The sequence below is a fragment of the Festucalex cinctus genome, chromosome 8 (genome assembly GCF_051991245.1).
Source record: "Festucalex cinctus isolate MCC-2025b chromosome 8, RoL_Fcin_1.0, whole genome shotgun sequence".
In the NCBI taxonomy this organism is placed as follows: Eukaryota; Metazoa; Chordata; class Actinopteri; order Syngnathiformes; family Syngnathidae; genus Festucalex; species Festucalex cinctus.
In genome coordinates, this window is record NC_135418.1 from 25303760 (window position 1) to 25331525 (window position 27766).

Genomic DNA, 27766 nt, shown 5'->3' on the forward strand with positions numbered 1-27766 from the left:
CTCAAAATACTTGTATTTCTTATTTTTGAACTGCTCTATATGACAAACGTGACGGGCAAAGTGTCTAATAAGCAGTAGAAATGGTTGAAATTTGCACAACAAACCAATCTCCTCTGCTGTAAATAATTTTTGTCGGGTATCAATAGCTATATATTGTTGTTTTTTTTTCTCTCTCTTTGTTGTTTTTCTTCACAGTTTTTCCAGAGGGCTCAGATGCAGACTGCAAGGCCCACCATCCCCACGAACACGCCCACCATACGACCCGGCTCCCAGGCTCCCACAGCGGCCGTCTACCCTACTAATCAAGCAATCATGATGGCCATGGCGCCCATGCCTTTCCCGTCGCCACAGGCTGCACAGTACTACATCCCACAGGTGAGACGCAGTGACTCAGCTGTGTATTGCGCATAATTATGACCTGCAAATTGTTTCCGTGGTGAGACTGACAAGGTCGTGACTCTGCGCCTTCAACACAATGTCACTAATTTGCTTTGTGAGGAATGGAAGTAGTGAAAAGTAGAGAGAAAGCTTGAGCACGAGGCAAAATATCAATTTTGTTGTCTAAATGTGCCCCAGGAGAGGAGCGCTCTTGTCTTGCCACTTATCAATAATGGCTCTTTCTCTTTGCAGTATCGCCACAGCACTGCTTACGTGGCACCTCCTCAGCAGTATTCTGTCCAGCCCCCGGGGTCTGGCACCTTCTATCCAGGTCCAGGACCAGGGGAGTACCCGTCCCCGTATCGTAAGTTTTTCCAAAGGCACACAATTGTCATCTTTGATTTTTAACATAGTCATACTAAACCATTCTCTTTTTTTTTCCGAAGATCCCCTCAGGTACCATCCACCCGTGTCCCCTTCTGTCCCCGCCCCCGTTCCCACAGCCGGTCCGCCCTACTATCCAGGGCAGACTGTATACTCGGCCTCGCCGCCCATCATAGTGCCTACACCACAGCAACCTCCACCAGCCAAGCGCGAGAAGAAAACAGTCAGTACCTTAGAAGTTCATTCAGCATTGTTTCACCAGTTTTAACATGGGGGATCTCCAGTTCATGACAAATACAAATATGTACTGTAACTCTAACTTTACTACTGAATTAGTGATAGACTACTGTACAAATATGGGTTACAAGGACCCTCAGCAGCTGTTGTTGGACTTGTGCGCTTTAGTGAGGTGTGTTGTTTTTGTGCCATTGTCCTCCCAGATTCGTATCCGCGACCCCAGTCAAGGTGGAAAGGACATCACAGAGGAGATCATGGCTGGGGGCTCGGGGAGCAGGAACTCAACGCCCCCTGTTGGCCCTCCCTCCTCCACTCCAACCCCCCCTCAGGTAGGGCTCAGTGCACTACCACTTTAAGAGCAGCTTGATTGCAAAGGTTGATGTGGCGCCTCATTGTCCTACCTGTGTGTACCTAAATGTTAACAGTGTCTTGCATCTTCCTCTGTCTTTTGGTCTTTTATTTTGTTTTTTTACATGTATGTTTCTGCATCCTTTGTGCTGCAATCACTTTCATATTAAACTACATCCTCTTGCTTCTTTTATTATGTCTTATTCCAAATTGTGTGCTGTGTGTGTCCTATGCTGGCTTGCATCGCTGTACCTTTTTGTTGATTTGTGCTGCCCAGCTTTCCCAGCCCCACCCTCATTATTATCCTTACGTTTTCCACCTCAAATCACAGCAGCCGCTGAGCAGCAGGCAGACACCGGAGCTGCAGTCACCCTCGCAGCCTCCCCAGCCTCAGCACGCCGCTTCCGGAGACTTTGCGCTGGAGCCCTCCGCGGCCCCGCAGCAGCCACAGCAAGCAGCAACAACCGGAGTTCCAGATGCCAAACCAGGACCAGGTGTGCCTCAACATATCCTCTCCACACTAAAATTCTTTGAAATTTGATCACGGTTCATTCTGGACAATGTGTGACCTATTTGTTTGGATTTGGAAACAGTTTTGTTCCATTTGGAGACAAAAATAAATTATTGGCAAAAAAAAAATGGACTTTCTGGTAAAATTTCAGAATAATAGGGAATAGAAAATAGGGGAACTTTGGCTCGAGTAGCAAAGCCACCATACAATGATGAAATAGTTGTTATAAACAACAACCCCCCCAACACAGTTAAATAGTCAGCTGACATTGAGGAATGGGCAGATGAGAGACAATGTGATGTTCAAATTATATGATATCTAATTCAAATAATGTTAATTATTCAAATGAGTTGAATGTATCAATACTTTTGTGGACACCGATATGCTTAGCAAATTTGGTTTAATCTTGATGAACAGGAACATCACTGTCAGTTTGACAACACATTGAAGTATCTTATTTTGAAATCACCTTTTTGTGCATGTTAAGTGGAAGTCACAGCACATAATCATGCAACATTGATGCATCACTTTGTCAACACTTACTGAAGAGTCCTGAAATTTGTGAACGCCACAATTGCCGTCTTTTTCTTGTCAAATGTTCTGTCTTTTCACCCTCATTCCTAATTGGTGCTGGCAAACTGTTCTTTTGTTTCTTCCAGATGAGACACCAAAATTGGAGCCATTTGTCCAAAAGTCTTCCTCACCTGGGCTCCTGCAGCCGGAAGCTCCCCTGGAAAGACTGGAAGCCAGCGCTCCTGCATCAGAAACCTCTTCCACTGTAGAACCAGAGCTTGCCTTCCCTGCCTCCCAACCCGCTATTGTGGCCCTCCCGCCCACAGCTGTCGACACTGGTGATCGGCCACCCTCGACTGCTACATTCTCTGGCGGTGACCATAAACATTCTTCGGCGGCACCTTATGTTCCCGCTGCTGACAAGCCTCTGACGGACGCCCCCTCACGGACTCTGACAGTCTCGCCATCGCCGATATCCAAGGCTGTGAATGGTCTTGCAGACCCTGACACTGATATGGACGTGCCAGCCCCTGAGACTCCTTCGGCATCCCCATCTGGAGCACATCCTCTTACTTCTTCTCCCACTTTCCAAGAGACCTCCTCTTTAGAAACCTTACCCTCTGATGTCAGGCCAGAGGTGCCCATTGCTGCCGAGCTGGCCCCCATGGCAACTTTGACGGTGCTGCCCGTTGCCCTGACCTCCAGTCCCGTCATGTCTTTACGTGTCAGGCTCCCCCCGGGCCTTCCGCCTCTTGTGCAAGCCACAGCAGAGACCGATGAGCCCAAGCAGACCCTGGACGGAAATGACCTTGTCACTAGGGTTGGGGCAGAGGCACCTGGAGGCATTGCTGAAACGGAGCCTCAGCATAATTCGTTCACTCGGAAGAGCCCCACTACAGGTACATAAGCACACTGGAAACACATCTTTGATCAGAACCTTCATTGTGTACAGTATGTTTGAGATATAATTCTGATTTTAAAAATGCTGAGTGCAGTTTTTCTTATTTTTAATTTTGGGTGGCTTTTTAATTAGCTGCTGGGAAGGATTAATTTCCATTAATTTCCAACGGTTTTCACTCATTTCAATGGGGAAAGATGATTTGAGATACAAGTGTTTTGAAGTCCCAACATAATCACAGAATTAAACACTAGTTTGAAGTTTAAAAACAAAACAGTTCCAAAAGATTACATGTAGAGGCATTGTATTAAAAAGCTTAAAAACATGACTGTATTTGTGCAGTGATTCTTTAAGCCAGCGTCTGTCACGTTCTCTCTTAGAACATCAGTACTGAAAACGTGTTGTGTAATTTTTATGCCGAAGTATTGTGGTACTTTTCCAGTACAGTACTTATACACTGTGTGGCCCTAAACTAAAGATGTAATAGGTTGTTTTATTCACTCTTGATGGGTGGACAGGCTCTCAGGCGACCAAATTATATGTATACATGGAATTAAAACGCCAATTTTCCATAATGTGTCCCCGCTAAAGCTTTTCATTTCGAAAATGAAATGTTGGCTTTCAATGCGAACTCTAAAGACCTGAAATGTGCTGTGTGACTAAATGAAAACTGCAACAAATCTTTACTTTCATTTGCAGTCAATCAGACTTCTGCTGCTATACCAAAGACCTGGAGGAAACCAAATGAATTGATTCCCGCCGGAGACGCACCTCTGAAGGAAAATGAGGTAAGAGAAGGAAGGTGCTATGACATTTTTCACAGATTTGTGCGCTTCATTTTCAAAACGAACTCCTCTGAAAAATATCAGCGTATCGAAGAAGCACGACAGTTGGAGAGAGAGAGAGAGAGAGAGGGGAGCAGAAATGCACAATAAATCATGCGGAAAATGTTTCCACATGTGCCGCAGGAAAGCGCTTAGACATGGCTTTTGGGTCGAGCAAGGTGTTATCCATCATCCTCACTGCTCATTCAGCGCACTGTTTGTAAATTCAGCTTTGTGCTTCTCTCATTTCCTGCTCTTCATTGATGGACAACCACACCCATGCTTTTTCATAGCCTTTTTCATGGCTTGTGTTTGGTTTAATGCTGTAGACAAAGCCCCAAAGCAGAATTCCATTGGATAGATGAAGCAGACACAAGAACAGACATGCAGCGTCTCCTATAGTTTTTTTTTTTCTTCTTTTTTTCTTCTTCAATTAAGCACTTATTGCAAGCAGTCTGGCTTTTGTCACGTACATGATTTCCATCTCGGTTCTTCGCCAGGTGGCCCAAAGGCTCCCATACTGCTGACCTAATGGAGCTTGGAGCATATGCAATTTCAGGGTTATTAGTTGTACTACCTACAATATGTTCTAGCCACCATCAGATGGCCATCACTGGAAAAAGTAGTCATGTGACATATAGTTAGATTAGTCTTGCTGAAGAAACGTATCCTCTGTCTCAGCTTGTTTTGTTTTTTTTTTTGTTTTTTTTTTGTTTTTTTTAAATTACCAAAATAATAATATTAATTATTTTGTTAGATTTGGGTAGTTTGGCTATAAGTGCACATACTTTTGGGACTTGGAACAGGACATAATAGTATTTCTAATGCTACACAGCTTCTTCACTGTAATAAATGTTTTCGGAATTTAATGACAGCAAGTGCATCAATAGCGTGCATGCTTTTTTTTTTTGTGTCGTATTCTTTTTGCCACTGTGGAAACTAAGGTGGTTCATGATTGCACACCATGTTACCTTCAAATGTAGTATGCCAGTAAGGTCAAAGAACACCTATATATGAACTCTTGCTACAGGACAAACCTCGGCCCGTAGATCCTGTCGCCGCGGATCCGGCACTCCAGACGGCTCTGCTGGGGGTCTCCGGGGCCCCGCCATCGCTCTTCCCCTCTGCTGACACTCCAGCTCCTGCCAGCAGCCCCGAGACCGACAGAAGGCTGACTGTCCCAGAGGAGAACGGCGATGCCGAGCCGGAGCCTTTAAGAAACGGGGCAGGCCATACCTCTGAAACGGAGAGCAGCGACAGCGGAGTGTCGCCTGGGGACAAAGACAACTCCACTGGGGCCTCGCAGGAGATAGAAGGTGGTAGAAATTCCACTCAGGTCTAGGGTTGCAACATTCCAGAAATTAACAACTATATGGGATTTTTTTTTTTTTTTTTTTTTTTAAAGAATAAACCAGAAATTTACTCAATTTTAAGTTGACTCTTAATAGGAGCCTAATTATAGCATTATATTTTAGCATAATCCTGATTTAAACAAGTAGATTATATGCAAATACAGTTGAACTTTGACACCTCTTTCCAGTCATACTCCGAAGGGAGTTATCATAACTGTCTTTTTTTTTTTTTCTTCTTCTTCTTCTTTCACTGTACTAGTTGGTCCTGACCTGTCCGATCCTAGCAAGAAGCGGCAGTATGACAGGGGCTTCTTGTTGCGTTTCCAGTTCATGCCCGCCTGTGTTCAGAAACCAGAGGGTCTCCCTCCAATCAGTGATGTGGTGCTCGACAAGGTGAATAAATTATTTGGTAGAGGCTGATGGTTGGGTTGATTATGCTCGGTAGGTACCACACCTGATGGTCCACACTGGTATTTATCTACAGGCTTATAGAAAGCCCCTTCCCTAGTACCCAGTTTAAGGTCCATGCACTAGTATGCTTTTTATCCTTCTAGTAACAAAAAATCAATACACTAGTAGGATATTAAATAAAGGCTTTAAGAACTGCCTTTATTTGACAGACTACAAGTGTGCTGAATTGTCTTACGAATGAGAACAAAGAGTACAGCATATAAACCTTTCAAATGGCTTTCTATGCTAGCAACAAAATCCTCATTAATCACTGACTTCTCTGCACGCTCATTTTATTGATTTGCAACAGTACAGCCATATGTGCATTTCTTGACTTTCTCTATGCCCGGAGGCATGTGTTGCTTTGGTGGAAAAAAGAAATTGCAGCATAGCAACAGCATCAATTATTGTAGCAGAGGAACTCTACTTCTGTATCTTAAGATTAGATTTGAGATGAAGGCTCAAACATACAACACAAACATATAAAAGCATTGATTATTTTTTAACTATTATAATTAAGACATTATATTCCTCTTTACACTGCCAGTAAAATATAAAGTCAGTGAGCTTTTTTTGTGAATTCTTTCACATGCTAGACATTCATCCATCCATTTTGTTAACCGCTTGCTCCTCACAAGGGTCGCGGGGGTGCTGGAGCCTATCCCAGCTGGCTTCGGGCAGTAGGCGGGGTACACCCTGAACTGGTTGCCAGCCAACCGCAGGCCACACAGAGACCAACAACCATCCACACACACACAAGCACACCTAGGGACAATTTGGAGCTCCCAATTAACCTGCCATGCATGTCTTTGGAATGTGGGAGGAGACCGGAGTACCCGGAGAAGACCCACGCAGGCACGGGGAGAACATGCAAACTCCACCCAGGAAGGCCGGAGCCCGGACTCGATCTTGCATCCTCAGTACTGAGAGGCGAACGTGCTAACCACTCAACCGCCATGCCGCCCTGCTAGACATTCAGAGTAATCGAAATTGCTTTCCTTTCATTCCCAGGTGTAGATAAGGCACAAAAACAAGGCATAGTCATCAGTAAAGTAAAAAGCACAGGCACAATAGGTCACGGGAAATAACAGATAAGACATCGAACCACTAAGCACATACAATTACTAATGCGTAACTACTTGTATAACAACTGCCACTGATGTTGTTCTGGACTTCTGTTCAATACTAGTTATGCTACTAATCAACTTAAAATGTGTTGGGGATGTTTTGTTATACGTAACATATAGTACAGTGGAAAAGCATTGTGTTCTAGCAACCAATTTGCTGCAAAAACAAGTACAATACAGCTCAGCCTCTGGCAAGCCAACGTCATTGACCACCTCTTAAGGAGGTACAACTTGTTAACTCCTTTAAAAGTGAATAGCAGTTCAAAACAAAAAAAAAGGCAATTAACAGTACAGAGTTTTTGTAGCCTAATTATTCAGACTGGTTAAACTGCTACTAGATATTAAATAATTAAATATTCAGTTTTGATTTGGACTTCTTTTTTTTTTTTTTTTTTGTGCAACAAATGTAATCCAATTGTGGGATGTAGTGAGAAAGCGCACACAGTTGCAGCAATATCCCGCCTCCGCTCACTAAACTGTTGATTAATAAACGGGTCTTCTGCGCGAAAGAGGCTCCCAATTTTTGTGTTTGAGTGTGTAATGTGGAGCGCGGGGGTCTGCTGAAATCCTGTTTTGATTAAAATCACACTGCCATTATGTCACACTTGGCAGCGTTAAGAGACCGTTCCCTGCCCCCACCTCTGCCAAAAGAGCCGCTAAACTGGCTGATATCAAAAGTTATAGTTTTAGATCTTATAGGAAAAAGAGGAGAGCAGGTCATTTATCCAAATGCTTTTTTCTTTTCTTTTTTTTTTTTTACCCGCTCTTCTTCCACTCGTCCCTCTCGCTTCTGTGTTCTTTTCTTTCCCTCCACATCTGGTTCTGACTTCTCTCACTGGACCGCCCGCTGAGCAGGGCTCAGATAACGTACAGCCTGTACAGTTTAAAAAAAATGCACCAAGCAAAAAAAAACTACTGTAGCATGCCTATCGGTTGCGACAGGTCACCGTTAGGCCAAACTTTGTCAAAAATGCACAACTTATTTCTTTTTGTAAGCCCTTTTCTCCAATGTTAGCAGAGAATGACTGCTCCCTCTGCTGTTGAGGATTTTTTAATGTCATTGCATCCATTCTCGATAGCACGCCCACCTTGTGGTCCCAAGACGGGGCATACCGTGGACTGGTCACTAGTCAATCACAGGGCACATATAGAGGCATACTTATATTCACACTTGATGTGTAATTTAGAGTTTTCATTTAACCTGACATGCATGCCATTGCAGATTAACCAAAACAAGTTGCCTTCTCGAGCGGCGGATCCCAGGGTGATTTCCAGGGGTCCCGATTTCACACCTGCCTTTGCAGACTTTGGCAGACAGATGAGCGGTGCACGTGGTGCTATGGTGAGTCACATAAATACCCGGACAAACTCTTCTAGAGCTCATTGACTGCTTTTGATACAAACCACGATAATATACTTTACTGGATTCAACCCATCCGTCTTCACAGCTCATGAGCATGGGCACACGGCGGCCTCCTCCCAGGAAGATCATCATGAGCGTGCCGGTGAATGACGACGTTAAACTGCAGAAGGCGGAGAACGCCTGGAAGCCAGGCTCCAAGCGGGAGTCTGTCGTCGACGACCCAGAGATGCTGAGAACACAGGTAGGAAAGTGTATTTTAACTATCATGCACAGATGGAATACCTGCATTTTTATTTTATTTTTTTTGCTGGGACCCTGCCTCCTTCAGGAGCTTTTCAGGAAAGTGCGCAGTATCCTGAACAAGCTCACGCCTCAAAAGTTCAGCCAGCTGATGAAGCAGGTGACGGACCTGACCATCGACACGGAAGAGCGACTCAAGGGGGTGATCGACCTCGTCTTCGAGAAAGCCATTGATGAGCCCAGCTTCTCCGTCGCCTACGGCCACATGTGCCGGTGCCTTGCTGAGGTAAAGCTAGGGCTCCAACGATTAATCGAATAACTTCAATACTTTGATCAAAAAAGAAAGTTCAAGCAAGCAGTCGCACTCACGATTTCGTGTCAAAATGAGTTGGTGTGATGACCATGAGCCAAGGATGAAATAGTGTAAAGGGCAGAATGTACAAAATTTGGGATGATTTTTTTTATACTCTTGACACCTGGGAAACTTTGTGGGCAAAATGCGCATTCTCGAAATGCGGCTCGCAAGTCATAATTATTTCTTCCTGCTTTTTTTTTTTTTCATAAATCAATTAAACTATTTCAAATTTGTTCCGAAATTTGTCTTTGTTTTTTTGTTCTTTTTTTATATTTGTTCTGTGCAGCCCCACTACTCTAAACACGATGTTCTGATTAATGTTGCGTTTGTTGAATATGAGTTAAGCAGGGAAATCGACCTGTTGTCATCCATCTTAGATGGCGGCCATATTGCTAAGTGCTGTAGACTGAAAATGACATCACAATTGTTCAGGGCTCAGGTTAACGATGATCATGACTCACCTGTTTTCGGAAGCTCTGAAGCATGCAAATACTCACGTTTTGTCGTTAGGATTGATGAATTATACCCTGAGAAAATAATTACAAAATTAATTTTAGCATAAAGTCAAAATGTATTGCTTAGTTTTTGCATAATTTTGCTCACAAATATAGTCTAAATAAATTATTCAGCAGACATTGTTTTTGCAAATGCAAGATGATCACAGACTTGTTCTGTTTCCACCATGTCTGTGATTATGTTGTATGTTACAGCTCAGGGTGCAAATATCAGACAAGCCCAACAACACAGTCAACTTTCGCAAACTGCTGCTGCACCGCTGCCAGAAGGAGTTTGAAAAGGACAAAGTGGACGACGTGGTGTTTGAGAAGAAGCAGAAAGAGCTGGACTCTGCCGATTCGGTACGTGCCAGCATTTTTTTTTTTATTATTATTTTTAAGCCTAGACATTTTCAATCAGTGTATCATGAGAGATCATCCGGAGCCCAGATTTCAACCCATGACCTGTACTGAGGCGGATGTGCCAAACAGTCAGATATCCTGACACCACAAATTATTCAATTGCACTACTACTATTACTTCAGCTTCATTATAGCTTTTCAAAATCACTTTGGATCTTTTTCTGTGTTTTATGACATGTATTGTGAATTTATTATTTATTACAGATTTTATTTTTTATTGATGTTGATCTTGTCCACACAGTCCACGGAGCGCGAGCGGCTTCAGGAGGAGTTAGAGGAGGCCAAGGACAAGGCGCGGCGGCGATCTATCGGCAACATCAAGTTCATCGGGGAGCTCTTCAAGCTCAAGATGCTGACGGAGGCCATCATGCACGACTGCGTGGTCAAGCTGCTGAAGAACCACGATGAAGAGTCGGTCGAGTGCCTGTGCAGGCTGCTCACCACCATTGGCAAAGACCTCGACTTTGAAAAAGCCAAGGTACGCCTAATAATGACATTTGGTCTGCGACCTCATCCTGCAATTTTGATTAATCAGCTCTTGTTTAATTTAATCCTTTCCCCAGCCTCGAATGGATCAGTATTTCAATCAGATGGAAAAAATAGTGAAGGAGAGGAAGACGTCGTCTCGGATACGCTTTATGTTGCAGGATGTCATTGACCTGAGATTGGTGAGTTTGTGGACATGTCAAAGGCCTTTGTGAGGTATTTGTCTTATGTGTAAATATTAGTTTTGCTAAGTGGGATACACCATCATTGACATTCCTTCAATTACAGTAGTGTCGAAGTAGGTGAAAAACAGATATGAGGGTTCCCCAAGAACTGCAAATGCCTAACCGCAAATTCTGGCTTGCCATACAGTTTGAGAGCAATTAACCTGACGCTGCCGCGTGTTCATCGCTGTCTCTGCAGCACAACTGGGTGTCAAGAAGAGCCGACCAGGGGCCCAAAACCATTGAGCAGATCCACAAGGAGGCCAAAATTGAAGAGCAGGAAGAGCAGAGAAAAGTGCACCAGCAGCTGCTCTCCAAGGAGAACAAGCGACGAGGAGGTAAGGCAATCATCTTGATAGGCCTTCCACTCACTCCTGCACGGCTACGAAGTCTGTGAATATTCCCACTTCCTATCATGCAAATACGATACTTTACTTAGCGGCCTACAGGAAGCCTCTGCTGTCAGCTATCTTCACTTTTGATGTTCGGTTTCAATTATGCGTTACTTTGTTGATTTATTGTGGGCGCATCGCATTTTGTTGCACAGATCTCCGAGAGCAGAGAGAGCCGCGCATGCCCAGAGAAGAGACCTGGAATACTGTGCCCATGACCAAGAGCAGTAGGACCATTGACCCGAATAAGATCCCAAAGATCTCCAAGGTGAGCCACCGCTGCAATGTCACCACTACTCTGGAATTTATTCATTGCTGCTGGTACGGCCGGTGACTTGATTTGGAAATCCCTGCTATATCTCTGAAAACTGCTCTCTCGAACAATTATTGTCTTCAAGTATAATGTGATAATTTGCATATTCATATACATATGCATTTTGTGGTTTTAGCATTTGCAAATTTGCCTATTTGCGGATTTTGAGGGGAGAAGCCCATCCTCTGTTATGTCCTCTTTTAATCACTGAAGGAACTCACGTATTCACCATTTTTCCTCAAAAATGGCATGTCATTTCACAAAAAGTACATTTCTGGCTACTAAGTGAAATCCACCAACCACGAGGGTTTGAATCTTGCCGATGTCACATTCTGTGGTTCAGGTTGGTCGCACTTTGAGTCATTGTCACATCAGTGGTCTGGGTGGTCCAACTTGTCAGTCCAGTTGTTTTTGTTTCAATGTGGTCCCTGTCCTTGTCTGAGCCCCAGAATCTCCAACTCCCCCTGCTGGATGCTTGTGTGTAACTCAACCTAGTTAGGTTTTCAAGGGCTCCTCCTGCTGGATACACTGAGTACTGAACGTGTTGCAACATCTGAGTGTCCCAATTTATGTTGTCCAAAAAAAATAGTTATAGGAATTAAGTAGATCCATAGATCTTCCAAAGTTGGTGTCATCACTCTCACTCTCGCTGTTTCTGCAGCCTCAAATGGATGAGAAGATCCAGCTCGGCCCGCGGGCTCAAGTGACGTGGGTGAAGGGCAGCAGCGGCGGAGCCAAGGCCAGCGACTCAGGTCTGCTCTTTACGCTTCAATGTCCTATATCTTCAACTCACTCTGTATATTTCCCATTATGTAACAAGTAATGTTCCTTGTAGTTTGTTATAGCGCCCATTCATCAGCTAATCCTTTTCTCCTTCCTCCTCACAGAACTATCGCGCAGTGGCAGCAGCCTCAACCACTACTCGGTGCTGCAGTCCACACTCTTGTCTCAACAGGCCTCGTCAACTCCTCCACAGACCCCAGACTTTGATTCTAGGCGGACTCTTGGAAGGTGAGCAAACAAATGGAGCACATATACAGATTGGTGCATACACATGCTGACGTAAGTAGACTATCAATAACATCAATTCAGTCAGGTAAGTGTCATTGTTGACTGCTGAGTTATTTATTTTTAGACAAACACTTGTACATAACCCCATTTAATGTAGTTGTGAAATGATGACTCAAATACCTCAGTTAAAAAAAAGAATCCTCCAAAGTTTCACCTGGTTAAATCACTACGATGCCATGTTTTCTGTTGATGTCCAGCAATCGTAGCACCGCAGTGCGGGAGCGCAGCGAGAAGCCACAGGCCCACACGACGCCGTCATTGTCGTCGTCGCCGAGGCTCGCGTCTCTCAACAGGGGCGACAGTTCCAAAGAGCTGCGAGAGGGCCAATCCCCGGAGGAGACACGGAGGGAGTGCGAGAGTGAGTCTGCAGAGCCCCGCAGACCGAGTGTCACGGAGGACAAGGCAGAGCCAGAACCAGACCGTAGCAGAACCAGAGAGCCCGGTAAGGAGGGCCAATAAGATGGCAATAACGCAATGTAACAAAAATCAAACCACCTCAGACTGACACTGTTGTTACGACACCTTGACAGTTAAACCCGAGCCAGTGGCACCGACGCCAGAGAGGCTGGTCCTGTCTGAGGAGGACATGGAGAGGAAGTCCAAGTCCATCATTGACGAGTTCCTCCACATTAACGATTATAAAGTACTGAGATTCACTGTAGACTATTTTTTTCCCCCACCCCTTGATGGGATCCATTGACTTTAACAATTGTCATATCCCTCCTCTTGCAGGAGGCTGTTCAGTGTGTGGACGAGCTGGTTTCGGCCCCCCAGCTGCACATCTTCGTGCGCGTCGGAGTGGAGTCGACGCTGGAGCGCAGTCAGATCACACGGGACCACATGGGCATGCTCTTCTTCCAGCTGGTGCAGCAGGGAGTCTTGCCAAAAGAACAGTTTTACAAAGGGTCTGTATCCCTCACACTCAAGCACACTGTACAGCCTAAGACTATAAATATGTACCCAGCTACCTACCTAAATATTTACAACCTACAACCTTCATTCTTTACTTCCTATACATACCAAGCTGGTTACCGACCTGCTCAACTGCTGTATTTACCTACTAGGACTGCACGCAAATCAGTGGTGACTCGTGTAGAGATCCGCATTGGCGGTTAAAAACTAATGCTTAATCAATATTTTTGGATTTGAGTCACGTTGGGCCATAGTGTCACCGCTGATCTAAATATATGATTGGATAGCCGATAGGCCGAGACATTTGAAGTCGCGAGGCCGCCATATTGCTCCTCCCAAGAAACGTTTCTCGGAATATGATCTTTACAGTATCGAAATTGGAGAATATTTGAGACAATACTTAGTAGAAACAGCATGATATATGTTTTAAATTGGTTAAACATAAACAAGAGGACTTCAGACATTTTACAGCTTGCCTTAAATACATGTATAAATTATTTGTCTCATGATGTTTACAGGAGGAATTTTGTATAGTTTTTATTAAAGAATTATAACTGTAATTCAACAAAACATGCCTCCGCCAAATCTAATATTGTAGTCCTAAGGACCAGAGCGATTAAAAGAGAGTTCTTCAAAGCAGCTTATTTATTTTGTTTTACTTTTACTTTTTCCTAACACATCCCCCGGCCTTATACTAACTGCCTACGAGCTGTATATGTCATCTGTACGTATACCATATAGTTTATACGGCAGTCTGCTCGCGAGATGGGATGAGCAAGATGGCCGCCCTGTGACTTCATTGGCTGGCACGGGCGTGTATGGGCTATTGGCTATCCAGTTATATTTTCAGATCAGTGAGTGTCACAGAGGGCTGTTGAATGGCCACACACACTCGTATTTTTATTTATATGACGCGTGTATGTGAAAATCCTGCTGTCTTTGAGCCAAACACCCGCAGTGTGCGATTATGCGAATATATTTAGCCGACCACCGAGCATTAAATTTAGCTGAGTTTGGCAGCGTACACATTGGACCAGAGGTACAGGTTTGTTTAGCAAGATGCATTTACTGGATCAGAGCAAACAAAACAAAAAAAACACAAGCATATATATATATATATATATATATATATATATATATATATATATATATATATATATATATATATATTTATAATTTTTTTTTTTTTTTTTTTTTTTTTTTTTTTTTTTTTTTTTTTTTACAATTTTGTGCTTTCAGGTTCGCTGACATCCTGGAGCAGGCGGACGATATGGCTATCGACATTCCTCATATCTGGCTGTACCTGGCCCAGCTGCTAACCCCCGTGCTGAAGGACGGAGGCTTCTCCATGAGAGAGCTCTTCAGGTCCTGATCACCAACCTGGTGGTTTGATGACAAGAATCAATGTGGTTTTGACAGTGCTGTTTGTGTCCACAGTGAATTAAGCAAACCTTTGTTAGCTGTGGGAAGAGCAGGAATCCTAATATCTGAAATTCTGCACATACTATGCAAACAAATGGTAGGTGACCTTCAAATGTCTGTGTAAACTGAGATATAGTTCAGCACATTTTATTCCTGATATAAGAACGGAGGTTTTTTATTTGCCTTAAAATTACAGTCATGATGTTTCATAGTTGAAATTTCTTATGGCAACATTTCCATGAATCCAATTGTTTTTCCCGCACTATTATTAAGAGCAGCTCTGCTGTGACTCATACTCACATTTTTTAATTTGTTGACTGATTATCAATGCTGGTTGTCTCTTCAGAGCCATAGAGCTGTGGGTTCTCTGTGGAGGGAATCTGACCTCAGCTGGCCCGACTTCCTGGCAGAGGGAGAGGATGTCCAAGCCTTTATCTCACAACAGGTACTCCAACCAGCTTCTGTGGCCGTCACAGATTTGCCTTTGTCACACTGACACCGACCTCTCGCATGCAGAAGCTGGAGTTCGTCCTGTCGGACGCCACGGACCCCGGAGCAGCTCTGTCCAAAAAGACCCTGTCCCCTGAGGAGCTAAGCCAGCAACTGGAGAGACTTCTGCTGGAGGACATGGCCAGCGACGAGCAGATCTTTGATTGGGTGGAGGTACGGAAGGGCGCTCGCTCAGTTCTCAGCGGAAACAAACGTACTTACTCGGGTTGAAATGTAGAAACGTTAACTATTATTCTACAAATTAGTGGAAGTCACTATACATCGTTGGCATAGATAGAATAACATTATTTGTACTAAGCAAGAATTATTTTTGCTTCACGTGTCCGCCACCCAGGCAAACCTGGATGAACCTCAGATGAGCTCATCGCCTTTCCTGAGGGCGCTGATGACGGCCGTGTGCAAGGCAGCGGTGAAAGGTAAGCCCCGCCTTCTTTTTTATTCTACGCCGGTCATAGTAGAACTCACTCATTCTCTTGGTGTTTTCCTTGGCAGACATTGGTACCAACTGCCAAGTAGACACAGCCATCATCCAGAGGAGGCTGCCCGTATTACTCAAGTACCTTAACTCAGACACTGAGCGACAGCTGCAAGCACTTTATGCACTTCAGACGCTGATAGTCTCCCTCGATCAGCCTCCCAGTAAGTGCTCCTTCGTAACTTGGGATGCTGCAAGTGTCCACCTCGCAGGTTGCTTTGGCTGTTGTTAGTGTTTGTTAGTTTACCTTGACTTCAGTCATCTTCATTCCTTAGAGTAAATGCATGTTAAGCCAGGTAAAAAACATTTTTTTTTTAACTTCTTAAACCAGTTGATCACAAACTAGTTTTGGCACTAACTAAAAATCTAAAAAAAAATATATATATATATATGTGACTTTCAAAGTTAAATCCATACCATGACCACTCAAAAGACTTGTATCAGGGGGGGGGGGGGGGGGAATTGCCTATCCTCATTTAAATGGATGGAAATAGCAAAGTGTTTATCAGGTGTTATGCAGGTATATTTTATGTCCACTTGGAGCGTCATTAAAGTCTACTCTGTAGTATCTGTGATGTCAAACGCGTGTGCCTTTAAAAGGCTGGCGTGGCCTGTTGAGTGACGTGGAAGTCAGTAAATATGTCTGTCTTTACCGCCTGCCAGACCTCCTGCGGATGTTCTTCGACTGCCTCTACGACGAGGACGTCATCTCGGAGGACGCGTTCAACAAGTGGGAGACCAGCAAAGACCCGGCGGAGCAGGAGGGCAAAGGCGTGGCCCTCAAGTCTGTGACGGCCTTCTTCACGTGGCTACGGGAGGCCGAGGAGGAGTCGGAGGACAATTGAGACCCGCGCGGACCCACTCGGCAAAATGTGGAACTTGAGCGACCTGTTCACGTTCGCTGGAATTCCTTTTTCTGCGGTACGGTTCGGAAACATGCCGCCGTTTTCAGTTTGGATTCCAATGGCGGAAGCACTAAATACATGTATTATACATAGAAAATATTTTTGTTTTAAAATTTAACTTACTTTTTTTTTGTTACTTTTTAAGAAGAGACTTAAAAAATGAAGCAGCAGCATAGGTTATGAACTCTTTAATTTATTATTTTTTTAAGGACTGAACATATGGAAGCAAAAACCCGAACAACAGAAATAACCATATAATTAAATAATATTAATGATAACAAAATAATTTTGACGAAAGAATAGAACGGCCATCCCTGGATTCTACACTGTTTGGATTAAAACAAGGTAGCACCAAATCATTTTGGGGGTGAAAGGGAAAGCCAAGTATGTTTGTGGTCAAAATAATCCAAAACACGTCCCTCAGCCTCTGCTTTTGCTGCTCGTTTTGGCACGTCACATTAAGGAGCGACTGAAAACGGACAACCGCTGATGAACAAAGTGGACGTGGAACCAGCAAAATGCCAGGAGGCGCTCATGACAAAAATGCTTGTAATACTTCAGCCCTATACAGCTCATTAAAAGCTTGTAAATACAATAAAGATGGAGAGAGAGATAAAAAAAAAAAATCGAAACCTGGAGGTGATGTCTGTCTTCTCAAAACTCCTCTTAAACCTATTTTAAGCATTCACTTGCTTATTGACAGGAAATGTGTTATTCCGCCATGTTTTCATTTAAGTTGTGTTGATTATTTGATTGTTTTCACAAAAATGTGTCTATGCCGGTTTGGAGGGGGAAAAAAAAAATCATTTATTGGTAGTTGGGGTGTTAGTTGGAGTCTTGAATCCGAAACATATTCATTATCCTGTTTACTAGGTTGTAATAGTCACTTTTAACTTTTTCCTTTCCTTTGACAACTCACTTTGTTCAATTTCTTTAGTTTCCTTTTGACTTCTATTTTGTGTAAAGTAGGTATCGGCAAAATAATATAGCCTAATTGCCAGTGACTACTCCACTGTAAATTTCAAATTTGGAAACAACTTTACTGATGCAAAACCACCAGTACAGTAGATGACATCAATGCCCCATTTTAGATGCCTAGATATGAAAGGAGAAGTATGCTTTCATTTGGTTGAGTCGATGTATGTAATCATTATCCAGTGGGTCCTGAAAATGTCAATGCGCTCAAGTTCCTCCTGGCAGTGAGTTAAAGCAGATGGTCCTATAATAGGTGACAAGTTTAACCATGTTCACCTAAAATAACAGAAAAATGGTTAAATAAATGTTTATTCGTTTTTCTAAAATATCTCAAATATATATATGGCCAATTTAGTTATTGTAAATTTAAAAAAAATACTAAACATTTTCAAATGTATTAATTTGATTAAATAATGGGTAAATTATTGTAGATACAACTTAAAAATTAGAATGAATTGTATTAAAATAAACCACCATTTAAACTTTTTATTATTATTATTAATCTAATAATGATATGCCCTGTCAATAATTTCCGTATCCATTCCACTTGTGAACCACAACTCCCATTGATCCTTGACTACAGACACGCTCTCAATACGCGGTCATATTTGTAGTCCTTTTGTCTCCAAGCATAATTTGTTTGCAACGGAAAATAATGGCTTTGCATTTCTTTATACGGTACCAGAGCTTTTAAAAACGTCTTATTTTAATACATGCGGGGATGTGTTTATTTAAGATGGTACATCGAATGAAACAGTTTTTGTTTGCTCGTGTAAACTCTAGTCAGACATCTTAACTTGAAATTAGAAAGTAAATTCTAATTGATGGCTCTCAAAACAAAGAAGGTGGTGATGGTGGGAAAGAGTCGACAAGCGGCGGTCCGCCATGACAGTCGAGACGTTGTGACGTCACCCAGCACTCGAACGGGGCGGGGCTCGTAAACAGAGGAATCGAAATAAAGGCTCCTGCACTCATTTTTAACTCGCGAATATCTCAATTTTTTGCTCCATAAAGTCCAAGGTAAGTTTGCGTTGCAGTTTAAGCGCAGCTCATAGCGTCCTACGTGGGAATTTTCGCAGGCTGGGGCGGGTTTTTGAAACGCTCGCGCGACGCCATCACCACCGCCGTGTATGTGTGTGACACTTGGTGTATGTGTGTAACATTAACCAGAGGACAAAATGGCGAAATTTGCGATATTTTCTTTCCCCAACACTGGTCAAGTGTCCAAAGAGCGCAACCGGTATGAAATGCTTTCTCGACCCGCGAGGAGTTCGTGCATTTGACAGTTTCCGTCCATTAAGCGACCAGGGGCCTCGGTGAAATGAGGTAAAAGCCTTTGCCTGTTTGAATCCGTTTCCAGTGGTGGGCCACGAATCAGTTTTTTTTCTCCCCCCACTCGCCTTTGTTTTTTGTTTTTATTTTTTCGTTTTTGTTTTTGTTTTTTTTTGTTTTTGTTTTTTTTGCAATTGGATGAAATCAGTATTCGCATTTATTCTACATAGAAAGCTTTAATGTGTTTTCCCGGCGTTGTTCTACTTCCACATTTCTCCACTGATTCAAACGATTCCAACTTCGACGCGCCGAATTATATTAACAATACTGAGGACATCCGGGTAACAATTTCCCACATTTTAAAATTATAATGCATTTACAATTTTACACTGATTCCACATTGGCAAAAAAACAAAACAAAAAAAACAAGTGACTGTGATGTTCAATAATAAAGCTCCACATCTTAGCCCCAATTTTTAAAAATAGAAGAAAAAAATCCTTGTCATCTGAATTTACATAACAGACAAAATTGCAAGACTAGACTACAAGTAGTGTGCCTCTTAAGCACATTTCTTGAGCGATTCATACCATTGTAACTTGCAAGTATTCTGATGTCACAGTAACTGTCATAACCAGTTACCCAAATGTTCACTATAACATTCACAAATTTATAACTGTTATAAACCATTACCTTGAACTTGGACTCACATCCAAAAGCTACCTTACCTATTTGCCTTTGTGTTAACAAGTGAGTACCGAAAGAACTTGAATTTGGATGCTTAATGTTCTTTTCCCGAAAAATGATTCCTAGTACAACAAATGCAGAAAAAAATAAATAATAATCAAATAAATTGGGACGAATGGTGATTTGTGAATTGCACACCATACGGTGTCCAAAGCAGTTTACAAAACATCATTTATTCACTAATTTGAATATGTGTCTATATGACAGAGCAGTATTAACCTACCGAAAGGGTTTCACGTTTTACCCAACTCAACTTTATTTATAAAGCACTTTAAAACACACATTGTTTAAAGTTAAAGTTTAAAATAACTTACTTCAATTTCCAGGATCCCTTATCGTACCCTGGCCAACGGTAGAAGGAATCCAGGGTGTTCGTCTTGCTTTATTTACTCCAGTAAAGCCATCAGTAATGTGTAATAACCATTCGCTAGCGCTGAACTAACCTGTCATCCTCGGTCAGGCAAGTGTCACGAGTTCCTTTGTGTGCTGCTGTGGTGGCATGAAAGGCCAGCAGTAAAGTAACAAAGACAAAGGTGTTGAGACACTGCCTGGCTGGGCTTTATTGACTGACTTACTTAGCTGTTGCTTTAATGCTCATTAGCCGCGCAAATTATTCACATACACACTCAAATGCGCTCAAATGTAGCAAACTTTAAAGGTATTATATCACTGTATTCTAACTCCTTCTACAGATGACTATTAGGGCTGACTATTGTTTCTAATTTCTTCAATTGATTCAATTTCGATTCACAACAGTTCAGTTTGATTCAATTTCGGGGGGTTTTCTCCCCGATTCGATTCACTTCAGTTTTTATAAAACTTTTCCAGATCAACCTCCTGTGATGCCGATTCGCCGAGCAGCAGCAACTCCAACGCAGGAGAAGCCCGTCTCGGCAGCAGCAGAGACAGGTGAGGACCATGGAGAGGTTATGATTGCAGTGTTAACTTTTCAGCTTTTTGGTGCACCTTGTACCACCACTCTTGCATGAACCTGCTTGCTTTTATTATTTATTTGCTATTAACCTGATTGAGGATGAAATTAAATTCTTGAGGAGCACAAAAATTATCCACCTACACATTTCCAATATGATTATGTTTACATTCACGGAACGTGTGAAACCCACTCTGTCACAGATATTACAGTAGAACATGAGGATGGTGACCCCGAGTGGACAAATATAATACCTGCACATTTTTAATAATTGATGTAGTATACTGAATGAACTAGTTCCAACCTAACATTCCGTAAATTCTTTTTTTATGATGGTCAGGGCCCGAAGACACCCCCGAGGAGTCTCCGTCCGCCGAAGGGGAGCAGCCCGCGTCGTCCGCAGAGACCGCCGGCAAGGGCAAGGCAAAGGCGGGCGACGCAGCCGAGCCGGCGGAGAACGGCGAGAAGGCGGACGAGGGCGGCGCCAACAAGTCGGATGATGGGCCAGAGAAAAAAGAGTGAGTTTTCCACGAGTGCGCCTAGTCGCCACAACGGGGGACCTACTGCGATATTTCACTCTGATAGCACTTTTATCTGCTCACATGGTCCTTACCTCCGCTGGACGATGGCAGGCTGCTCCTACGCGGCGCAGCATTGCCATTCCACAGAGGTGATTTCAGATGCAAATTAGATGCTTTGATTCAAAAAGAGATGATCATGTTTGGTCCAGAGAGATTTTTTAGAGATTTAGAAAACAAATGTGACCTACGTGAATTGTATAGGTCCAATGAAAAATAATAGTGCGTGCGTGTGTGTATGGCGAAGCTAGAACTGGTAGCAGCTTCTGGGCTCACAAGAAAGCCAAAGTCACCTAAGTGTTACCCATCCATCACAAATCACGCACAGCTTTACTTTTTAAACGCAACGTTAAGAATAAAAACAGCTAAACTTGCCACTGGCATAATGGAGATGTCGTCACACATTTGTTGTCGTCGTCGTTTCATAATTACGGTGTGTATGTGGGTGCGTGTGCACACAATGCGCGTTGTTGAAATGTTACTGTTAAGCAAATAATTTTGTGAGTGATTTAGTCTTTAAAACAATACGATTTAATAATACTAATAGGCCTAACATATATTATAAAATATATATAAAACACTCCTGCACATAGTCCTGCTGTGATGTTCCTGACAGAAATGTAAAAATATAAAAATTCAAAATAAATTGTTCAGGAAGTGAATTTCTTGAGGTGCACTCACTGTGAATGTGATATGGTCAAAATATTTGGTGCAACCAAGAAAAAAAAAACTTGGCTGCGCCTCAAAGTTAGTCTAGAGCCCTGATTTTGTTTTTTTAGCCTAAATAAATGGAATGGATGAGCCGATCATTGAGAATACAACACAGCCCCGGTCAGACTCGTTACGATCTTTGGCCAAAATAATCGGACAGTTCACTGAAGAGCTCCACTCCACAAACGCAGTCACGAAGAATTACTATTTTTTTGTTTGTTTACATGTAGCCAGTGCCATCCATTTCATATTAGACTAGACTAGAGATATGGGGAAATGTAAATGTAATGAAAACGTGGTTGAGTAAACTACTTTCATTTATACACACGCCGAGCACGTACAATAGTTGGCATGCTCGTTATCGGTGTTGAGCTCCCCCCGTCTTAGCCTGACATCACTTTTATAGTAATGCAATATAATCTGTGGTTCGTGCCTACGCTGTGGTGGTGTCACATGAGTAGCCTACTCATGCTTGCATTCTTACATCCTGCACACATTCCACATTTGAGAAATGATTGAATGCACGTTCACAGATTTTGCTTTTGTTTTTTAGCAATAAGGCTGTGAAAAAGAATTATTTTATTTTTTTTAAATGGTCTTAAAAAGTCTTAAATTGAACTTGAAGAAACCCGTAGGAAGCCTGAGAATAGCCTGAGGAGATCTAAGTCCATGTTCCTGACTCTGGTAACCTCTCCTCTTCCTTGTTCTCCTGAGCAAAACGAGTACGAGCACTATAGAGTAGCTACGACTTACTTATTAAGACAGATGTTCTCAAATTTTCAGTTTATCCGGACAGAGTGAGAAATGCAAGGACTGCTTGGCTGGCCAGTGCGCAACACACTGCTATGTTCTCCTACTAAGGTGAGAATGCGCGAGAGATAAAGGGTGGGAACCATCACAGTGAAATATCGCTCCTTGGCCTCGACGAGCCACGTCACTCAACGCTTCTCGCCGTCCCCCTCTTTTCCCTCCAGGCTGAAGGATGGCTACAAGTACAAGAAAGCCAAAGTCAAGAAGGTGAAAAGGACCATCCCGGTATGGGCCAGCGTCACCGCCAAAAAGAAGCTTCCCGTCGCCAACTACTCCGGCACGTACAACAGACTGGACCATCTCCTCATCGAAGCCATCACGGTGCGTACAACACGCGCGGTCGTTCCGCTCAGTTTACTCCAATTGCAAAGACGTTTTCCTGTACGGTCAACTTTGTCAATCACAATGCAACGCTGATGCGGTAGTAAAGTCAATATTGAGCCACAGAGAATGTGGGTGAGCTAGACCCATTTTTGTTGTCTTTCAGGAGGGTGATTTCAAGTTTTGAAGGGATACTTGACTCATTGAGACATTTTTAGCAGCAAAAAGTTCATATTTTGTCCAGAATGAATTTGGTAGCGTCATTATTTTTTTCATGTACAATTAATACCTTTTAACACTTGCTGTCTACTGAAGATGGCATAACCTGTGCTGAGGAAGTAGGTAATGGCCAATCATGGCTCCGTTTGTTGACCAAACCCAGAAAACTGGTGAGCCATGATTGGTCGTTACCTACTTCCTCAGCACAGATGATGTCATCTTAAAGGCATGGTCTTCCGCTTTCACTCAGGAAGATGCACTATATAAATACAGGATGTATAACCATGAACTCCTTCTCAATCTACACCTCTGGGCTTCTGTTAATGTGTGGTGGTGATTTTTCCCTCTACCCCTACGCCTCCACCGTGTATTTTGCCATTTTGTGTTTGTTCTGTCAACAGCGGGGCGTTTCTGTGGACAGACAGTTGTCAGACATGTAAGCTTGTGTGAGTTAGTGGGGGAAAAAATAAGTCAACAGCATGTGGGAAAGTAGTTTTAAAGTTAAGAAAAATAATAAGGTTATCAAATTCATTCTGGACAAAATACTAACTTTTTACTGCTGAAAATGTCTCAATAAGTCAAGTATCTCTTTAAGGTATTAAAGGATTAGGGTTGATGCAGATTTCAATATTTGGCAGCAAAAAATGCAGGTAAACAATTAATTTAAAAAGATGTGAAATAAAACCGTTTGTTTTTTTTTTTTTTGTTTTTTTTTTTTTAGTCCCCTAACACTTAGACCATCAAAAATCTGAATTACCAACAGAACATTTTACTTTGTCCTTTAGCATTTGTTTACAACAGAATTTAGGTTTATATAATGCTATATAAGCATTATAGACAATAAGAATATATCAGTATTTAATCAGCAACATTTTGTTTTTGAAAAGAGCCAAAATGGACTAAAAAAAATCAACTGACCAAATAGTTGGGAAGTCTATCAGTATCTCCTAAAAGATGAGAAATAACATTCACTGATACATACACAATCTAATAAAAATGCTAAGTGCAATAATGGACTGTTCCCTAGTTAAAGATAAACCTTGATTTACAGTGTTCATCTGGAAGATATGCTTTTACTCTGTTAATATCTGCACTTAAATTAGAACATCTGCGATGACCAAGCAAATATTTCTTTCTCCGGATAGGTGTTACTCATGTCAAAAACGTTTTTTTGTTTTTTTTGTTTTTTGTGTGCAGTCATTTGATCACAGGTCCGGAGTTTCCTACCAGTCGGTCATGAAATACATCGCCAAGAAGTGTCCCGACATGGAGCTGGACAAGAAGAAATTTCACATCAGGAAGGCGATGAAGAAACAGCTGGAGAAGGGCACCATCAAACAGGTGACTTGAGGCAGTCGAATCAAAACAAGAATTTAAAACTTCACTAGCAGCTCATTAAAACATGCTTGCTTTGCTGTGCTCGTAGCTGAAGGGCAAAGGCCTCTCGGGAACTTTCACCATCGGCAAGCCGACTTCCGCGTCCAAAGTAGGTGTTGGAATTGATGTCATAAGTGCTGATACTGGTGATGACGATGATGACGATGATGATGATGGCGACGTGCGTTTTGCAGAAGGCCAGCTCCAAGCAGGAAGCTCTGGGAGACGCTCTGCCGCTCATCATCACGCGTCTATGTGAGCCCAAAGAGGCTTCATACATGCTGATTAAAAAGTACCTGGAGCAGCACTTCCCCAGCCTTAACATCGAGAACAGGTGTGCACGTGGTTGCAGTTGGATGTTGCGTTCCGTATAAAATGCTAAATGATTCGCCCGCAGGCCAGAAGTCCTCAAATCAGCCTTGGTGAAGGCGGTGGAGCGGGGACAACTGGAGCAAATCACGGGGAAGGGAGCCTCCGGAACATTCCAGGTAAATTTGCCCGCAATTCCACACATCCAATTATTGTAAACCTTCATGGAAATTTGCCATCATTAAATTTGTTTTTTAGTTGCATATATTAATAGTTGAACTTGAAACACTAAACATATCTAAAAACACTTGAATATCATTTGAAATCCATCTTACATTACCCTTAAAAATAAATGTCGACCTATCAGGCCACATAAATAAATTCCACCGTTTTATTGATGGCAGCTGAAACGTACTGGCAACCAAGTGCTGCTGAAGGGCGGCACCTTGGAAGACGCCATCTTGGCGGCCATCACGGCCATGAACGAGCCCAAGACGTGCAGCACCACTACACTGCGCAAGTATCTGGTCGATGCCAACAAGGACGCCAAGGAGTATCAGCTAGGTGAGACTGGCCCCCTCTAGTGGCCATGCTTGTAAAAGCACCGCATCGCCAGCCATGTTGTCTATGACTAAAGGCAAACCAAATATGTGTGTGTGTCTATTAAGTGGCTAATCTGAGGAGGACCCTGACCAAGTGTAAAGTCCTCGGCTGGATGGAGCAGATCACCGGTCACGGTTTCACGGGGACCTACCGGCTCTGCTTCCCGTTCTACCCAAGGTAACACTTGTTGTTGAAGGAGACATTTTACTTGAGAAAAAAATACGGCACTGTAGGTTACTCTTTTATTTTTTCACTTGTTTGTGTTCAGTCCAACTACTCTCTACCCGGACAAATTCAACAAGGCATCCACCAAGCCCTCCTCCAGGTCCAGGCGCAGAGCTGCGTCGGACGATGAGGAGGAAGAGTCCGAGGAGGAGGAGGAGCAGGAGGAGGAGGAGGAGGACGACGACGACGAAGAGTCTGAGGGAGAAATTGCGCCCGTGCGGAAGAGGTACGTGTTAAACTTGATCTGTGGTGCGTTGAAGTACCTTGTGGTTCGCCACTCTTACAATTGCCCCTACTAACATTGCTGCCACGTATGTACATGCATTGCATTTGATGGGAAGGAGGGGATCACTGAAATCGGAATATGTACACAAGTTGGAATGCTTCATGTGGTTTATTACTAACTTTTGTTAATGCAGCAGTAAAGTCAATAACAGTCCAATGAAAAACATTAAGATGAAATTTTTGTGCCATGCAAACCAGTTTGCCCCTATGTAATTTCTATTACTGCCTATGTGCAACCTACTGGTTGGAAGTGACTGTTTTCAAGTCGGACACTCAAGTCACAGTTTTTTTTTTTTTAAACCTTCCTGCAGGTCCACGAAGCGACCCCCTCCCAAGGTCCGCCATCCCCCTGCTGCCAAGAAGGCCAGCAAAGGCCGAGGACGCCCCGCGGCCAAGACGTCTCCCGCCAAGAAAGCAGCGGCAAAGAAGGTGACTAAAGCCAAGGCGGCGGCTTCTAAAGCCACCACGCCCGCCAAGAGGCGATCGGCTGCCAAAAGGCCGAAGACACCCGCCGTCAAACGTCTGAAAAAGCGGGGAGCCAAGCGACCCGCCACCCCAGAAGAATCCACTGAGGAGGAGGAGCCAGAGGAAGAGGAGGAGCCCGAGGAGGAGGAGCCTGAATCGGAGGAGGAGCCCGTGGCGCCGCCGAAGAAGCGGGGCGCTGCCAAGCGCTCCAAGCCCGCGGCTCCAGCCAAGCGGCCCGCCAGAAGGGGTGGGGCCAAGCGCTCCAAGCAGGAAGACTCCACCCTTGAGGAACCCGAGGAGTCTGAGGAGGAGGAGCCTGAATCGGAGGAGGAACCCGTGGCACCGCCGAAGAAGCGGGGCGCTGCCAAGCGCTCCAAGCCCGTGGCTCCAGCCAAGCGGCCCGCCAGAAGGGGTGGGCCCAAGCGCTCCAAGCAGGAAGACTCCGCCCCTGAGGAACCCGAGGAGTCTGAGGAGTCCGAGGAGCCCAAGGCCAAGAAGCCAGCAGGCAGAGCGTCAAGGCGCTCCGGGGACGCTGAGAGCGACCAGCCCCCCGCCAAGAAAGCGGCACCCAGTGGCAAGCAGTCCGGCCGGAAGTCCAAGAGGGGAAAGAACTGAGCCCCCTGCCCTCAGTCTGCCACCACGCCACATTCATCAGTACTCCCCTCTTTTTGGTCTTTCCCGTTTTAATTGGGACAGTAGTTTGTTTTTGTTTTTTGTTTTTGTTTTTTGTCATTTCCACACTAGAAGAAGACGGTTGTACCACCAGTTTCATTTTTAATCCGTACGTAGAGAAGTTTACTTCAGTTTGGGCCTGACGTCATGTAACTAGAACCATGTTGTTTTCTTTTTGATTTTGAGTTTGTTTGTTTACCCGGTCTGCTCCATGTTGGTTACTAGTGTTTATACACAAGACAACATGGTCATTTTAGTTCAGACCTACAGCCTGTTCTATATCACTGCGGTTCAGAGAAGCAGACGTTATGCCAGGATGAATTGGCTGTTTAAAAAATAAATAAAAATCTGGACATGTCAATGTTCTTCTTATACATCAAAGCATCACATGTCCCATTGTTTTTGTTGGATTTTTATATATGTGCGTGATAGAAAATTGTTTTTCATGCTTCACAGCTGTAATTTTGTGCGCAGCTCTCTGTTGTGAATAAGGAAAAAGCTGCTTAGTGTAGCGTCTCCATCCCCCTGCATGCATGTGTATTCCTTGTGTTGTTACGCTTTTTTTCAAAGTAATAAAAATGGCTCTTTGTACACAACTTGTTTCAATTAACTGCATCTTACTTTAACTATCTTTTAGGTATGCTATTCTTCACATTTTGATG

General features: G+C 43.4%; 2 protein-coding genes across 7 annotated transcripts in view; both read left to right on the top strand.

The window, feature by feature from the left end:
• eif4g3a (eukaryotic translation initiation factor 4 gamma, 3a) overlaps nucleotides 1–17281 on the top strand; it is a 37306-nt gene extending 20025 nt beyond the window's left edge. For all 3 annotated transcript variants that reach the window (XM_077530537.1, XM_077530538.1, XM_077530539.1), the window contains 29 exons: nucleotides 196–375; nucleotides 631–742; nucleotides 825–985; nucleotides 1203–1328; nucleotides 1679–1841; nucleotides 2518–3270; nucleotides 3969–4057; nucleotides 5124–5409; nucleotides 5705–5838; nucleotides 8245–8364; nucleotides 8471–8626; nucleotides 8714–8911; nucleotides 9691–9837; nucleotides 10138–10374; nucleotides 10460–10564; nucleotides 10806–10944; nucleotides 11154–11266; nucleotides 11973–12063; nucleotides 12199–12322; nucleotides 12580–12824; nucleotides 12913–13025; nucleotides 13115–13287; nucleotides 14534–14659; nucleotides 14732–14813; nucleotides 15063–15161; nucleotides 15233–15379; nucleotides 15561–15642; nucleotides 15719–15865; nucleotides 16365–17281. In XM_077530537.1, the coding sequence (XP_077386663.1) occupies nucleotides 196–375; nucleotides 631–742; nucleotides 825–985; nucleotides 1203–1328; nucleotides 1679–1841; nucleotides 2518–3270; nucleotides 3969–4057; nucleotides 5124–5409; nucleotides 5705–5838; nucleotides 8245–8364; nucleotides 8471–8626; nucleotides 8714–8911; nucleotides 9691–9837; nucleotides 10138–10374; nucleotides 10460–10564; nucleotides 10806–10944; nucleotides 11154–11266; nucleotides 11973–12063; nucleotides 12199–12322; nucleotides 12580–12824; nucleotides 12913–13025; nucleotides 13115–13287; nucleotides 14534–14659; nucleotides 14732–14813; nucleotides 15063–15161; nucleotides 15233–15379; nucleotides 15561–15642; nucleotides 15719–15865; nucleotides 16365–16546 (4830 nt within the window). In that variant the 3' untranslated portion in view covers nucleotides 16547–17281. The remainder of the gene's footprint in view (nucleotides 1–195; nucleotides 376–630; nucleotides 743–824; nucleotides 986–1202; nucleotides 1329–1678; nucleotides 1842–2517; nucleotides 3271–3968; nucleotides 4058–5123; nucleotides 5410–5704; nucleotides 5839–8244; nucleotides 8365–8470; nucleotides 8627–8713; nucleotides 8912–9690; nucleotides 9838–10137; nucleotides 10375–10459; nucleotides 10565–10805; nucleotides 10945–11153; nucleotides 11267–11972; nucleotides 12064–12198; nucleotides 12323–12579; nucleotides 12825–12912; nucleotides 13026–13114; nucleotides 13288–14533; nucleotides 14660–14731; nucleotides 14814–15062; nucleotides 15162–15232; nucleotides 15380–15560; nucleotides 15643–15718; nucleotides 15866–16364) is intronic.
• A 1152-nt stretch (nucleotides 17282–18433) lies between these two features.
• Nucleotides 18434–27700, top strand: hp1bp3 (heterochromatin protein 1, binding protein 3). 4 transcript variants are annotated; one of them, XM_077530541.1, is made up of 13 exons: nucleotides 18434–18601; nucleotides 20427–20507; nucleotides 20870–21047; nucleotides 22602–22679; nucleotides 22793–22949; nucleotides 24366–24509; nucleotides 24595–24654; nucleotides 24740–24879; nucleotides 24943–25033; nucleotides 25259–25418; nucleotides 25523–25634; nucleotides 25726–25908; nucleotides 26279–27700. In XM_077530541.1, the coding sequence occupies exons 2-13, from the start codon at nucleotides 20441–20443 to the stop codon at nucleotides 27045–27047; spliced, it is 2139 nt and encodes a 712-aa protein (XP_077386667.1). In that variant the 5' UTR covers nucleotides 18434–18601; nucleotides 20427–20440; the 3' UTR covers nucleotides 27048–27700. The 4 variants fall into 4 exon arrangements, with proteins under 4 accessions (XP_077386667.1, XP_077386668.1, XP_077386669.1 ...); XM_077530542.1 differs by lacking the exon at nucleotides 18434–18601 and adding an exon at nucleotides 18698–18907; XM_077530540.1 differs by lacking the exon at nucleotides 18434–18601 and adding an exon at nucleotides 20179–20256.
• Nucleotides 27701–27766: the final 66 nt, after the last annotated feature.